The 15977-nt window shown below is 38.6% G+C and overlaps 1 protein-coding gene across 1 annotated transcript; it reads left to right on the forward strand.

Moving 5' to 3' along the window:
- The first annotated feature begins 7560 nt into the window (after window positions 1-7560).
- LOC147519807 (uncharacterized) lies at window positions 7561-11146 on the forward strand. The gene is made up of 5 exons (XM_086594886.1): window positions 7561-9879; window positions 9986-10118; window positions 10209-10397; window positions 10478-10530; window positions 10638-11146. Exons 1-2 carry the CDS (start codon window positions 7870-7872, stop codon window positions 10097-10099), a joined length of 2124 nt encoding a protein of 707 aa, XP_086451012.1. The 5' UTR covers window positions 7561-7869; the 3' UTR covers window positions 10100-10118; window positions 10209-10397; window positions 10478-10530; window positions 10638-11146.
- Window positions 11147-15977: the final 4831 nt, after the last annotated feature.

A 15977-nucleotide genomic window follows, 5' to 3' on the forward strand; every position in this document is an offset into this window, starting at 1 on the left:
GTCATATTATGATCAAGAGAAATATAAGATCAATTTCAGTGGAAGCAGCTTGTGGAATTTATATCATATTTCTATTGGTAAAGTCTAATTCTTTAGTAGATCAAGGTAATAATAATCCAATAAATAGGCCATGTAGCAAGGAGCTACATAACCTACAAGAAGTACTGCCCATCCCAGTTACAACCCCTCTTTAAAATCCAAGTGTGTCAACTCTTGAATACATGCCCAGTCATATAGCTCATTGTTGGATCCCTCGACACCTTGTAAGTATCCTTTTCTAGTTACTCAAATACAAAGAAGACACATACCAAGTCTTCGCAATTATATTGATCCTTCCAACGGCTTGAAAGATGGCATCAAACACGGCTTTCCTCGGTCCAACCTACCACCAAAAGAAAAAAAGAATCTAGTCTGGATTTTTGATATCTCCAAAGAAGAAACACTTACACCTTCCACATGTAGATATGACCTTCCAATGATAGAACATAGCAACCTTTGATTCTGCAATTTGGTGCAATTACGACGACAATAATTAATAGCATGTAGAAATACCAATAACCACAGATGTGACAGGAAAAAAAATAAATAAATAAAACTATAGCCATCAAGACGCTCTCACCAGAAGGAACCGCCCAGAATCCAGCAAATCCTTTAAAATGATCTATCCCGAATTCAAAGATATAGATTATATGCACGCTTTATCCTTTCTACCCACCAAAAAACCCATCGGCCTCCATTGCTTTCCAATCATATAAAGGGTTGTTTAATTCACATTACAATAGAGTGCATAAGATGGTAGCTTCAGTCGAATAACACACAAACCAAAAGTAAAAATCGTACTTTTAAAACCTTTCGAATCGAACTTGGATTTGAATCGGACCAAGCAAACCCTACATCGTAGTGGAGTAAAATCGAGAGAGAGAATTGAGTGCGACTGACCAATTAGAAAACCCTAGGTAATTGAACGGAAGAGGAAGGCGTATTTACAGCGGCCGCAGAAAACAACAGTGAGAGATTGAAAGAGATTTAAGAGGCGATTGATGGAGATTTGAGAAAGATTTATTCGAGAGAGAATCAATGAAAGGGAGTTTCTTTCCTTAAGGAGAGTTGTGAATTAGCGAAAAACTTCACTTGAGCGTGATATTTTTCCTGTTTCCTGTTTCCTAAATTCCCATTTTTTTTTAAACCGTTCACACTTTAGCAGCGCATATATTTCGTAAGAAAATAACTAAAGACCGTTACAAATTAATTCAATTTTAATAAAAAATAATTGTAACAGTTTATCATCATTCCTCACGGTAATAAAGTGTGAGGAACTCTCTCACGGTAAAAAACTGTTACTAATTAAAAAAAGTGAGCGTTACTGATTTCCTATTTTGGTGTAGTGAGTCTTCAACAATTTCTTTGACACCATACTTAATCTTAGATGCTTACGCACAATACGTACTCTTTAGCCATGTTGAACTAGGGGAACCTAATGGTTCATATCCCTGCAAAGTGAAGGCCATGAGATATAGAAAAAAGCTCTGCAAAGAGGGGTATAATATTAAAGTTAGAAGCTTAAGTTTCTTAAAGCGTATAACTCACAGATAGGTGTACTCCGTTCAATTGGCAAAAGGCACGCAACTGAGACTGTTTCCAAGCTGGGTGGCATTCCACCTGATTGACAACAGCAAGACTTGAAACTTCCAAAAACTCTCCTGTCACACCCCGAATTTCGACAGAATTCGGAAAAAACCTTATTTGTTCCCGACTCTTCGATCTCCGAGGTGTGACGACTCTCAACTCCCAAAAACCCATAAACAGTTTAAATATGCGGATAATAAAACCCAATAAATTTTTTTTACTTAAACAGTTTTCTTCATGACAAAGATTCACAAATAAGATTAGGTTACAACTCTCCTTTCAATAACTCTTTAATAAAATTTACAAATGAAAATACAAAAACATTGTCTAGACTGAAATTCTATATCAGCTCAAGGGAAAACAAAACAAATCCACGAGATGCAACGCTTAACGCGAAACCACAAGCAAAGAACCACTCTTCTTCAACACTAAACCCCTGTCAAAACTTATCAACTATGTTCATTGAATGAACACACCCGATAAGCAAACATGCAAATCGGGTTGAGATTATAAAAATGCTTTGGTGTGAGTAGCTCTAAAACAACATATAGTTATACAAATATATACATAATCCATAACGGCAGTTAGTTCCTCCACCGGTGTTTTTTAACTTTCAATGACTAATATAACATACTCAAATACAATAATTAAGGCAGGTAGTTCCTCCACATGCCGAACATGTACATCCACATGCCTCCCCTTACATAATGAACCACTCCGTGCATAACCACCCTGAGCGGGATGCCGCACACCAGGTAAATCCTTACACGGAAGCAATTATGTAAGTAATGCCACTATTCGGCATAAAATATTATGCATCATCGTTCTATTTTTCTTAACGGAATAATCAAGCCACTATTAAATTTCTCGATTGCCCAACACATGGGTCAATCAACATCTCATATATATACAACATCTTATATATCAACATCTTATATATCAAGCCACTATTCGCTCACGATTGCCCAACACATGGGTCAATCAACGCCTCATATATATACAACATCTTATATATCAAGCCACTATTCGCTCACGATTGCCCAACACATGGGTCAATCAACATCTCATATATATACAACATCTTATATATCAACATCTTATATATTAAATACCACACAGGTATGGATCACATGAGTTGTGGTAGTCGGGTTCTAGGATTTTCGATTCGTAATTTATTCGGTGTCATACATTTATGACTCATAAACGTTTCACTATATCACGTGCATGTCAAATACATTATTGCACTAAGCCACAATATTTAGAAATGTCTCGAATATATCTCATAACTATTTTCATTCTTTCACGTGCCAATATATTATTGCACTAAGCCACAATATTTAGAAATGTCTCGAATATATCTCATAACTATTTTCATTCTTTCACGTGCCAATATATTATTGCACTAAGCCACAATCCCGTAGGCAAATATTCACCAATCATATACTACCTCATAGTAGCATCTCACATATATAATAATGGAGTGTTTATACATTTATTTCTCCCAAACATATTGCATTATATATATATATCCCAACATATTATATAATGTCACAATATCAACGTCAATTCTTAATTAGATAATGACCACCAAATTTATACAAGCTTCCATAAAGATTTTAGCATTTGATTTGTCCATACAATTTACAACATATAATGCAGCACAATTAAACAGTCCACAATCAAAGCCCAATATATATAAGCTTTACACACTACTCACGTCAAATCTTAATTCGATAATGACAAACAACGTTATATGATGTTCGACAATATTTTATTATTATATTTGTCCATATTTTTAAATATGTGAAAAATGGGAAAAAGTCAACATTCCAAAGTCAAATGTTAACGGTCAAAGTCAACAGTCAACGGTCAACAATCAAAGTCAACAGGTCATGGTCAAAGTCAAACTGTCCTGGTCAAAGTCAACATGTCATGGTCAAAGTCAAAGTCAACAGTCAATGGTCAAAGGTCAACATGTCATGGTCAAAGTCAAACTGTCTTGGTCAAAGTCAACATGTCATGGTCAAAGTCAAAGTCAACAGTCCAAGGTCAGAGTCAAACTATCATTGTCAAAGTCAAACTGTCGTTTCCGTGTTTGACAGGTCCAGGGTCATAGCCATGGTTCATGGCTAAGGGCAAAGGTGCATGGCTCATGGGCTCATGACCAAGGTAATGGTTCGGACCCAACTGGCCAAGCCCAAACCTTAGAACCCGGAAGTCTAAACATTTAAAGACCCAAACAGATCTATTTCAAGTCCAATGGACTGGCCCCAAGCAATATTAGAAACGGGCCCAAAAGCTGTTAAGTGATTCGGTCCAAAAATAAGAGAAAACCGGTCCAAAATTACAAAAATTATAACTGGCCCATAACAAGTTATCAACTAATAGGAAAAGGGCCCAAACAAAAATAGAAATGAACTGGCCCAATACTTTAGAACATAATCGGGCCCAACCCTCTAAAATAGAATCCGGCCCAACTAATTAAACTAGCTAAGCCCAAGGCCCAAATCGGTGAACAGTGCATCTTCTCCAACTGCCACCACCGGATCGACCACCGTCGACCTCCACACGCCACCCCAAACAAACACATCGAAAATGGTGTGGGTGAAAAACCCCACAACTTTAATTAACGCCCCAACTCGATTTATTGACTCCATCTCCTACCTCCAAACTAGATCTAGAAAGTTTACTGCCGCCATCAATGGCTTCCACCACCATTCAACAGCCCCCATCCACATTCCAACATCATCAAACAACCCACAACAATACCAAATAATACCAACCCCGAAAATCACATAAAAAAACCAAACCCTCAGTATCACAGTAATGGCGTTCGGCGCCATTAAAGCTTCCCTCAAAGCTTTGGCAGCTCGTCCATTCACCAACAACCAACCTCCAACACTCACTCAACCCCCCACTCATCCATTCTCACCCAACCAAGACAACTACCAATCCAAAAACAGCCCAACAACAGACAATTATCGCGGTCGTCCCCTCGATCCGACCGCCGCCATTGGCGTCCTTGAAGTTTCAATCAAAACAAAACAACAATAACCCATTCAAGCCGACAAATTTAAAAACAAACAAAACGAGACGCCATTAGCGTCTGTCGGAGTTTCAAGCTTCCGAAGCTTGAACAGTTCCAAAAACCAATTTTACCAAAGTTTCGACAGTTCTATAACAAATCCGAAATTTAACAAGGTTTAATAATACAAATGGCACGAAGTCCAATACAACAGGAAAATGAGCAGTATCAATAGGCATAAATCTTAGGCAGTATACACCGATACCGAAAAACATAAATCCGGTGAAATAGCAAAATAGCTACTCACCTGTATGAACAGCTCGACGAATCCTCCTAGTCCGAATCGTCGCGCTCCAACCTCCAGCAAACAAGCTTCAAGCTCTGCCTCCATTTTTAATATTTTATTTTTCTCTGAACCCTATTTTCCAGAACAATGTGTTTATATACTTGGGTCCGAAACCCAAGCCCAACACAGACTCGGGCCCAAAACCAGGCCCACGTATCCCCGAGTCCAATCCGACGAATTTTTAAATAAATAATTAATTTAATTAATTAATAAATAGATAAAAACGTATTTTAAAAATACGGACGTTACATCTCCCAACTTTTTTGACAAAAAAATTCTAATACCAATAGCATGAGATTTGCCAAAATCATAAAGACCACCCTCCACTGCTTTCCAAGGTACTAGGAAATTCAGGTTGGAAATTCATATGAATCTATTATAGTTTTCACACATGGGCAATTGTATGTGGCGGTTTTAAGAACAACATCTAAACAGGGATTGAGATATATATCTAAATTATCTGGACAATATAGTTGAATCATTCAAATATGAGAATAAGACCTCATTAATGATTTGACCTTATTTTGAATGTAGAAACTCGAGCATGTATACTGATTACTCAAAGCAACATACATGCAAATATACAATGATATACACTAATATAGTGATACACAATTACACATGACCAAGTACAATAAAGATTGGAGAACAAAATTTTCTTTCTCTAATATAATAGGCCCACTGCACACAGGAACAGAAACAACTTATCTGGCTTATTAGTTTAAAAATCTCAACAAAAAAAAAAGAATGGGTTTATCAGAACATCCCATAGCACCAATGTTACTTAAACAATCCCACAACCGAACCCTTACATATATCACATTACTGTGGACTAAAATACTGGACAAGTTAAAGAGGTGCTGAGGTGGGATGGTCAATGAACATTTCCAAGGAAATAATAAACAATGCAACAATATAATATACATTACTACATATTTAATCAATTACCAATTCTCTAGAACGGATTTACTCATTGCACTAAAAAATGTATTTAAAAACAAATATATCAAATAAATACCTGCAATAACACTGTCAAGAACGAAGAAAAACTGTTGAAGGAGACGAATGCAACTGATGAAGAATATAAAAGGAATTTAAAAATCCAAAAAGAATATAATAACTTCAAATTAATCCAAAGAGAAATGAAGTAATAACTTCATTCTCAATTTCAAGTTTCAACTAAAAAATTAGACACGGGTTTCACAAAAAAAGGTCGAAATAGGAGACACCATGACACATGCTCTAACTCAAGAGACACGTACTCTTCACTCTAATAACAACTAAGTTTGGACCAATTACAATAGCCAAGCCCAAAGCCCATTAAAGCCAGCTATTAAAGTCGGTTTATATGTAAGTCGAATCCGGTATGACTCTCAATAGTCTCAATTCAAACATATGAAACAAGTTAGCAGTACTAAAAAACTGCAATTGGAACAATATATTCATGCAATGTTTTTGGGGTTTGGATGGATGACATATCTGGCTGCAGACTATCTTTCCAAGCAATGCAAGTCACAAGAATAAGTATAATGGTTTTGAAAGTTTTTTTTTTTGTTAACTTTACTTCAACTTGGAAATTTCAAGTGATGATAGTAAAATTAGTAGTGGGTCACTGCCTCATTGGTTGGGTTAGTTGCTTATACTCTTAGGAGTCTTACGCAAAAGAGCCATACACATTTTGTGCTTGAATTAGACCACAAATTTTTTAAATATAAAAACTATCATAATAAAGTATTTCTTTTACATCACCAAAGATACCTAAAAGATCTCGGGCCGGGTTCAAAATCTAGTAAATACTAAATTCGGGTCTGGGTCAATGGGTCGGGCCCTCAAACACCTAAAGAAAAGGAGAAAAACAGTTAAGACATCCTAACAATTATGAGTTTTAAGTTTAACCGCCAAATTCGGGTCCAGGTCAATTCGGTCGGGTCCCCAAAACGCCCAACCCAAAAAACAACAGAAAAGTCGTTTTTAACACTTGTAACGTTTTAACTATGAAAAACGACTAAAAATGGTATCAAACTTTACATGTTTTGACAATATGGGGACCAAACTTTTTTTCTTGATAGTTTGGGGACCAAACTATTTGATTTTTACAACGTAGAAACTTCCGCCAAATTTCTCTAACACCGTTTATAATTTGTATTAATTTTCATTTTATAAATTAATACAAATAAAAATTAATTTATAATGTTGAAAAAAAATTAATATAAATTAATTTGTAATGTTGAAAAAATTTAATATAAATTTTCTAATTTGCAATGTGGACAAAAAAAAAAATACAAATTAATGCAAATTAGAAACGGTGTTAGAGAAATTTGACGGAAGTTTCTACATTGCAAAAATCAAACAGTTTGGTCCCCAAACTATGATGAAAAAAAGTTTGGTCCCCATATTGTCAAAAAGTGTAAAATTTGATCCTCTTTTTAGTCGTTTTTCAATTCGGTCCAGGTCAATTTGGTCGGGTCCCCAAAACGCCCGACCCAAAAAAACAACAGAAAAGTCGTTTTTAACTACCCAAACATCACAAAAACAGCTGAAGTCGCAAAACCTTGTAAAACAATCTCACTCTCTCCAAGAAAACCAATACTCAAAACCAATATTTCTTTTGCTTCTTCTTATTGTCATTCGTTCTTCATCAAGAAAACCAGCTAGCTAGCTATCTCTACACTAAAAGTAACAATGGGATACAAGAAAAACAACAAGTCACGATCACAGCGCAATAAAACTACTACTACATCATCATCAACATCTGAAGCTTCACCCAGTGAGATCAAGGCTTCAAAGATAATGAGTGCACTTAAGTTTGTAAAAGAAGGTAGCCACAACAAAGCTATGAAAATCATGGAAGACTTGAGTGAACAAGAAGGCGATGAGGAGAATGCTTATCTTTACAGATCGAATGCAAGCCGAGGTTCAAGAAGCAATTGCTTCTTCCAATACTACAGACGTTGGTTTCAAAGAAAGTTACATGAATAATGCAATCCGAAGTTCAAGAAAGGCTGTTGCACTGTCTCCCAAGTCTATAGAGTTTGCTTGGTTTCTATGTTTTTTGCTCTTGGAGGTTGCAAATGATGGTAATGCGCGTCGCAAACTGATTCAAGAATGTGTAAGAGCACGTGAGATGTCTGATGCCAATGATCCAGCTGAGGAGAGTTTGTTATATGATAAAGAATTTGTTACTGCTGAAGAAAGAATTCAATCTGTGAGAAATGATATAAATAAACTTATTGCAGATTGTAAGAAAAAGAAAGATGAAATGATAAGAGACTATTGGAAGTCCTTGAATCTTGATGAGCAACTGAGTTTTTTTAAAGTGGATATTAGTGATCTCAAGGCCCATTTCAGTTATTTAGAGATGGCGGATAAGATTATAACAGATTCTTTGTGTTATGCTAAATATCACCAGAAATGGAATTACTGGGTGTGTCGGCACGATTGTACAGTATTTGGTAGTGATTCTGAATTGCATTTTTGGCATGTGAAGAAGCACTTGGGTGGAAGACTACCGGCAAAACACAAACAGGTATTACCATCTTCAGTTGACCAAGATTGGCGGTCAATGATTTCAGATGGAAAGTGGAAACCTGTAGATGCTTCTGCTGTTTTGTCGATACTTGAAAAGCAGTCACGATGGCAATCTTCCATATGTGAAAAAGAATCAAGTATCGGGAGTTCTTCCCAGGAAAACACACTTGAGCCCTCTCCCATTGAGTGTGGCGTACAATCAGTAGAGAAAGAGTCAAAGATGATGGAGAATCGCAGTGACGACAATGATGTTTCTAGGTTTGAACTAGTTGAATACGATGTCAAGCAATGGGCAAGAGGATATTTCTTCTCACAGAGTTGGCCAGTAACAGAAGATTCTGGGCGTTGCCTTCTTCTTACACAAATTAAGGTCTTTTTCGAAATGCTACTGGTTACAGATTTTCTCACTGCAGAACATGTTAATAAGGTGATTGAGTACACTATGAATAAGCTGAAGGGGCAATTTCCTGGTTCAATGCTTTTGGAAATTGGCTTGGGCCAAACACATCTCTGCATCTGCTTGCTAGACACTCCCTCGCTTGAAGCTATCAGAGATTTTCTGTCTGACATATCACGGTTTGCTACTACCATGGACTTGGAAGAGACTGCTGAATTACTCAGAACTAGCATCGAGGGACTTCATCTGAAGGCAACGATGAGGATTCTTCTTGAAGACGACTCATTGTGTTTACTTTTCATCAAGCATTCAGTACAAGGTGAGAAGAGTAACTGTACTGACGAAGATGAAACCTCATTAACATTTTCTCTGGATAGTGATAAAGTAGATAAGTGGCGACATGATAGTGATGCTTTGTTGAAGTGGATTTTAAAGGAGTCGGTGTCCACTGAGAGACAACTTGAAGCGTTGATGTATCAAAGAAGCAGAAGAATAAATCTGGGAGACAGACTTAATCATACTATTGAGAGGAAAAATGCCAGCTTAAAGGCATTATGTGAAGAAAAATGGGACCTCTTGTTGTACAAGGAAGCTTTGCAGGAAGTTTGGGATGTCTATCTTAGTGAACACAACCAAAGGAAGCGTAGCACCAAGCACGTCCCACAAAGTTATGAAACAATACTCCAGAAGTGGCAAGAAACGTATGTTGAACTTGAGACGGGTAGTGATGATGTCCAGAAAACAGATAATTTTGTGTTGAGGGTCATAATGGATATTCTTAAAGAAGCACAATCATCACATGTCGCAGAGGAACAAACTCCAAATAGTGTCACTGCTGGTGTTTGTGACTGGGAAATTTTTAAAGATACTGAGGCAGCAACACAGGACTCCCTCCATGAAGCAGAGACTGGCATTATAGAAGCAGTCAGGAGAGTGAGCAAAAATATTGAGTTAGAGGTGGGTTTTTTACTTTTTTTTGGTACCTTATTTTGATCTGTTAAACAAAACTCAACAAAAGGTACATTCCATTTCATTTTTCATGTGCTTTTTTGTTGTACTGCAGCTCATGAAGAAAGATACATGGATCAATCGAACTGCAGAGGAGATAGAGAAATTGGAGCTTAAGATCACCCCTTTCGGTGCTGATGATTGGCGTGCATCTCTGTTGCTTATTTAATTTGAAGCCATACATTCTGGTGCTGAGCTGATTTTCAGACCGCTGCTCTTTATCATGTCTTACCATTCTATACAGACTTAATTAGCTTTCCATCCTTCATTGTTTCCAGGCACAACTAGAAGAACTTGCAGACAAACATGCAGCAAATAAATTTGATGTCGTAAACGAAGCAATTAAAGCTATTTGTACTTCTGATACTGACGAGACTAGCACCAAGGGAAAGGGTCTGTTGAAACAAACACAAGAGAAATCAAAGAATAAGGGGAAGAAGAAAGAGAAAAACACGACGCAGCTAAAGGTTTTAATTTTTCTTCTTCTTTTTCTCCTTTCTCAATGGTCGACAATGCAGGCTAATGTACGTTTCTTGTAATTTCGCAGACCTCTGGTGATAATGAGCATATTCTCCATGACCAGATTACTAAAGAACAAGTGTAAGAGTCTCTTTTATAGGACATTTAAACGCACGTTTTCTACTATTTCAAGTCCTCTGCATGCTTCTGTTTCTTATTATGATTTTGTTGCCTATATCATCATGCAGTCATATGACCTCAGATGCTCATCCAGATATGGAGAACGTAGGTGCTTCGGGTGGTGATGACTTGAAGGAAAAGGCAGAGGAAGTGGACGAGACGACAAGACAACTTGAGGAGCAGCTGGAGTACCAAAAGCAGTTTGAAAATGATGCTAAGCAGAAATCCATTGCACGGCAACATAAAACCACTAGTGAAGCAACTGCAGAGGATGAGGAAGCTGAGAAAGATCTCTCCGGCTAACCATAAAGTGCACTGGCAAGGCAAATGACAGAGAAGTACCATTAAATTGCGAACCAGTATGACATCTGTTGCCTGAGAAAGAATGCGACGGAGTTACAGATCTCCAAAATGAAGGTTGTACTCAAGAATCAAGATCAAGCTGACATCAATAGGATCTTATCGCTTTATTAGCTAATGATACCTGCAGGCTATATAATCAAATTTACCAATAGTGCCTCCAACTCGAATATAATTCGTATGTATTAATACAATCAAAATTGTTGACCTTGCAAAACATATTATACTAGTTCCAAGTCAACTAGGTCCATTCGTATGTATTAGTACATACATATAATTCGTATGTATGTGAGGGTTGACTGATGGGGAATGTGTGATTGGAATGGTGGACATTTATTAGATGAGGTGTATTGGCGTTTTGATTGTATATGTTCTGTAGTTAATGTTGGGAGATTTCACTGGAAAGTCACACCTCAATTTAACTACTTTCTATCCCAAATGATTTCAATTTGGAGATCACACCAAGGAAATCACCCACCCAAGACTTTGGTAGTTATCACAGCAAACTTAACAAAGCAAAACCACTAATTTATCATCACAGTTCATAACAACAATAAATATGGAAGTAAATAATGCAAAAAGACACAAAGATCTAAGGTGGTTCGGTAAATGTTACTTACATCCACACAAAAGCCGAGTTTCTTTTATAGTAAAGATTGGAGAGTTTACAAGAGGTAACAAGAATCAAGAACAAGAGGCCTCACTCAAACCCTAGCTCAATAGAGCTCCCACAATTCCCATGAAATGAATATCTTAAAGTTATCTCAAAACCCTATTCTATTTCCTTTATATAGGTACACATAGAAAAAAGTGAGAAAATGGGCATTGGGCCGAAATATCGAAACATTGTCAAAATTTCGATAGGCATGAGCGCGGGGTGCGCCTCGACCAAGGCATGGGCAAGCGCGGGTTGCGCCCCCTTCTTTGCTGACTTCCAGTGAATTTCTCACAGCATGACCGCAGGGTGCGCCTTCTACAAGGCCAAGTGGAGCGCAGGGTGCACCTCCTTCTCCTAACAGAAAGTCGAGAACGCGGCATCGGACACCGGAGAAAAGCTCGATGGTTCCACAAACCTAACAATCTTCCACTTGGAACCTTCGAGATTCTACATGCACATCACATCTCAATTGTAACAACTTAATCCAAATCCAATTTACTAATGAAACACTCGGCTCATCCATCATGGTCTTCAAGCAAGAAGACCCGACGAAGTTGAATACTTCAACTTCATCTTCACAACAACCCTACCATGACATAGACATGTCTCCGTGGTACTCCATGAATAACACAATATCCGTTTCACCGCTTCCCAATGATGTTTGCCAAGGTTAGCCATAAACCTCCAAGCAACTCCCACTGCATGGGATATATCCGGGTGCGTCCAAACCATGTACCATCGCCTAGGGGCTTGTTGGAAACCATACAAGCTCTTTCTTAGCTTGCACACCATATTCTCTCTATCCTTCCGTAGGAAACCCAATAGTTGTCGCGTGTAAATCTCCTCAACATGGTCACAATGGAGGTGAGCAGTTTTCACATCTAACTGTTTAAGATTTAAACCTTCTGCTACAACAATACTAAACACTGACTGAAAAGTATTTAGGGAGAATATCATTGCCAAATATTTCTTGGAACCATCATGTTCCTTCTTGACTCGATACACCCATTTGCTTTGTAGAGTCATGTCCTTGAATACTTTGGCCAACTCCCAAGTGACACTAAAGACGAGGGACTTCGTCTCATCATGCATAACAAGCTCCCACTTGCTAGCATCACCAACCTCCAATGCCGCATCATAGCAATGAGGTTCACCATCATCAGTAAATAAATAGGTGGAGGGAGGATACTTCATGCTCGGTACAGTTTGCCTGGATAACCTCCTTAGTGCACGAGGTAGAGATGGACTTGGTGGCGTAGTCTCTTCACCTGAGTCACTACTATCATCATTTGACTGTGGAACTTCCACAACACCACGACTCACATCAGAGCCTTCCAACTCAACATACTCAGTGCCACTATCTGTAACCGGCTCCACGGTCTGTGCTTCTTTTTTGTCCCTGTACAAAATCAACTCACTAAACAAGGCATCTCTGCTTCGAATAATTTTCCGGTTTTGGTCATCCCAAAAACGATAACCAAAATCATCATCGCCATATCCAATGAAGATACACTTGACATCAAGCTTACTCCTAGCTTGGTCACTAGTGTGCACATAGGACTCACACTCAAACACTCTCAAATGGGAAAAGTTCACATCCTTCCCACTCCACACTTCCTTTGGAATCCTGAAATCCAAAGGTACTGATGGTCCTCGGTTGATTAGGTAAGCTGCTGTGCTAACACTCTCTACCCAGAATTGCTCAGGCAAGCCTGCTAGTGTACGCATACACCTAGCCCTATCTGTCAATGTTCTAATCATCCGCTTTGCGACCCCATTATCCTGAAGTGTCCCTTGCAAAGTCTTTTCCATATTGATGCCACTGTTAGCACAATACTTCTCAAAACCTGAATCAACATACTTTCCACAATTATCGGATCTCAGCTTCTTTACCTTGAAGCATGTTTCATTCTCAACCATGGTCTTCCACGTCTTGAACACTTCTAATACCTCGGACTTGTGTCTCAAGAAATAGACCCACACCTTCCTAGTATGGTCATCAATGAAAGTCACAAAATATAACTTTCTGCCAATTGAAGAGACATTAGTTGACCCCCAGACATCTGTATGAATTAACTCAAGCTTCCTAGCTTTCAAAGTTCAACCCATCTCCTGAAAACTCACCCTTCTCTGCTTTTCAAACATACAATTCTTGCAGAAGTCAAAGTCCGTCGACTCTAATGGGAGTTTACCAGTGGAGTGAAGGATTTGCATTCCTTTCTCACTCATGTGACCAAGTCTGCGGTGTCAAACATTTGGATCCTCTTTGCCATTTGCCATGGCATTCGACCCACACCCATGTGCAGTCATGTAGAGAGTACCATCCTTGTCTCCTTTATCGACTATTAGAGAACCCTTAGAGACTTTCCAAGTATCCCTCATGAAGATTGTAACAAATCCTTCACTAGCCAATTGACCCACTGAAATCAAATTCTTCCTCAAATCCGGAACGTGTCGAAAATCCCTTAATAACCATGTCCTATCTTTCAACATAACACAGACATCACATTTGCCAACAATGGAACAAGATTGGTCATCACCAAGAAAGACCTTTCCAAGGTCACTTTTGGTGTAGTTCACAAAGAACTCTCGATTTGAGGTCACATGGAATGATGCGCTGGAATCTAAAACCCTTATTGTTCTCCATCGAACATATCAAAACATCATCTTCCACTTCAACTACATTAGCTTCTTTATTCTTCCTGTAGTTGTTATTCCTTGGTGCTTGGCATCGGTTACTATAGTGGTCAGGCAAACCACAATTGTAACATACAATGATACTATCATCTCTAGGCTCATCGCTAGGGGCATGAGAGTTCATTCTCCCCCTTCTATTTCTCGGTCTACCACGACCCTTGTGCACATGCATCCCTTTGCTCTCGGTACTCAAAGCTGAACCCGATGTCGAGGCCCCATCCGAACTCCTTCGAATTTCCTCCGCTAGTATCATACTAACAACATCGTCGAATTTCAACTTATTCATTTCCACCGAGCCACTAATAGCCGCAACCGTAGCCTTCCAACTTGGAGGCATTTGTCCTATTAACGCTAACGCTCTCACTTCATCACTAAATGTAATCTCAACCTACTCCAATTGGTCTTTCGTTTGGTTGAATTCATTTAAGTGGTCCTTGAAGGAATCATTCTTCGACATTCTCATGGAAAAGAGCTTGGTAATCAAATAGACCTTGTTCGCGGCCGAAGGTTGCTCATAAATGCACGTGAGTGCCTTCATGAGAGACGCCGCCGTCTTCTCATTTTTAATATTGAAGGCCACCGACTTTGAGAGACTCAATCGAATTGTCGCCAATGCTTTTCTATCTAGCAAATCCCATTCACTTTGCTCGTAACTCACTGGCTTCTCTCCCATCAAAGGTTCATACAAATCTTTTTGATAGAGTATGTCCTCAATTTGCATCCTCCAATAGCCGAAGTTTGTACCATCAAACTTCTCTATCTTGTAGCTTTCTTTATTGGTCGTCATGACTTCCATTGAACCAAAACAACGGTGGAGAAATTCTTAGAGGAATTTCTACAAACACCTAGCCTTCTCTGCAAAAAGTGGAGTCTTTTCCTCACACACCCTGTATACACTAATTCAATGAATGGCTCCGATACCACTTGTTGGGAGATTTTACTAGAAAGTCACACCTCAATCTAGCTACTTTTTATCCCAAATGATTTCAACTTGGAGATCACACCAAGAAAATCACCCACCTAAGACTTTGGTAGTTATCACAACAAACTCAACAAAGCAAAACCACTAGTTTATCATCACAGTTCATAGCAACAATAAATATGGAAGTAAATAATGCAAAGAGACACAAAGATTTAAGATGGTTCGGTAAATGTTACTTACATCCACACAAGAGCTGAGTTTCCTTTATAGTAAAGATTGGATAGTTTACCAGAGGTAACAAGAATCAATAACAGGAGGCCTCACTCAAACCCTAGCTCAATAGAGCTCTCACAATTCCCATGAAATGAATCTCTCAAAGTTGTCTCAAAACCCTATTCTATTTCCTTTATATAGGTACACATAGAAAAAAGTGAGAAAATAGGCTTTAGGCCGAAATATCGAAACATTGTCAAAATTTCGGTAGGCATGAGCGTGGGGTGTGCCTCGACCAAGGCATGGCGCGGCTGGGCGCCCTTCTTTTTCTTGACTTCCGTGAATTTCTCAAGATGATGCTGCGGGTCGCCTTCTACAAGGCCAAGTGGAGCGCAGGGTGCGCCTCCTTCTCCAAATAGAAAGTCGAGAACGCGGCATCAGATATCGGAGCAAAGCTCGACGGTTCCACAAACTTAACAGTTAAGAGTTAAGAGATGATCAGAATTTGAAACGTCCTCGCAGACCTGCAAAGTTGCAGTTCTGTATTGGAAGCATGTT

This window comes from Coptis chinensis, chromosome 2, assembly GCF_015680905.1.
Source record: "Coptis chinensis isolate HL-2020 chromosome 2, ASM1568090v1, whole genome shotgun sequence".
In the NCBI taxonomy this organism is placed as follows: domain Eukaryota; kingdom Viridiplantae; phylum Streptophyta; class Magnoliopsida; order Ranunculales; family Ranunculaceae; genus Coptis; species Coptis chinensis.

Coding starts and splice junctions, on each gene's coding strand:
- LOC147519807 (XM_086594886.1), top strand. CDS start 7,870: ATGAGGAGAATGCTTATCTTTACAGATCGAATGCAAGCCGAGGTTCAA. Junction 9,880..9,985: donor GCAAAAATATTGAGTTAGAG/GTGGGTTTTTTA, acceptor GTTGTACTGCAG/CTCATGAAGAAAGATACATG.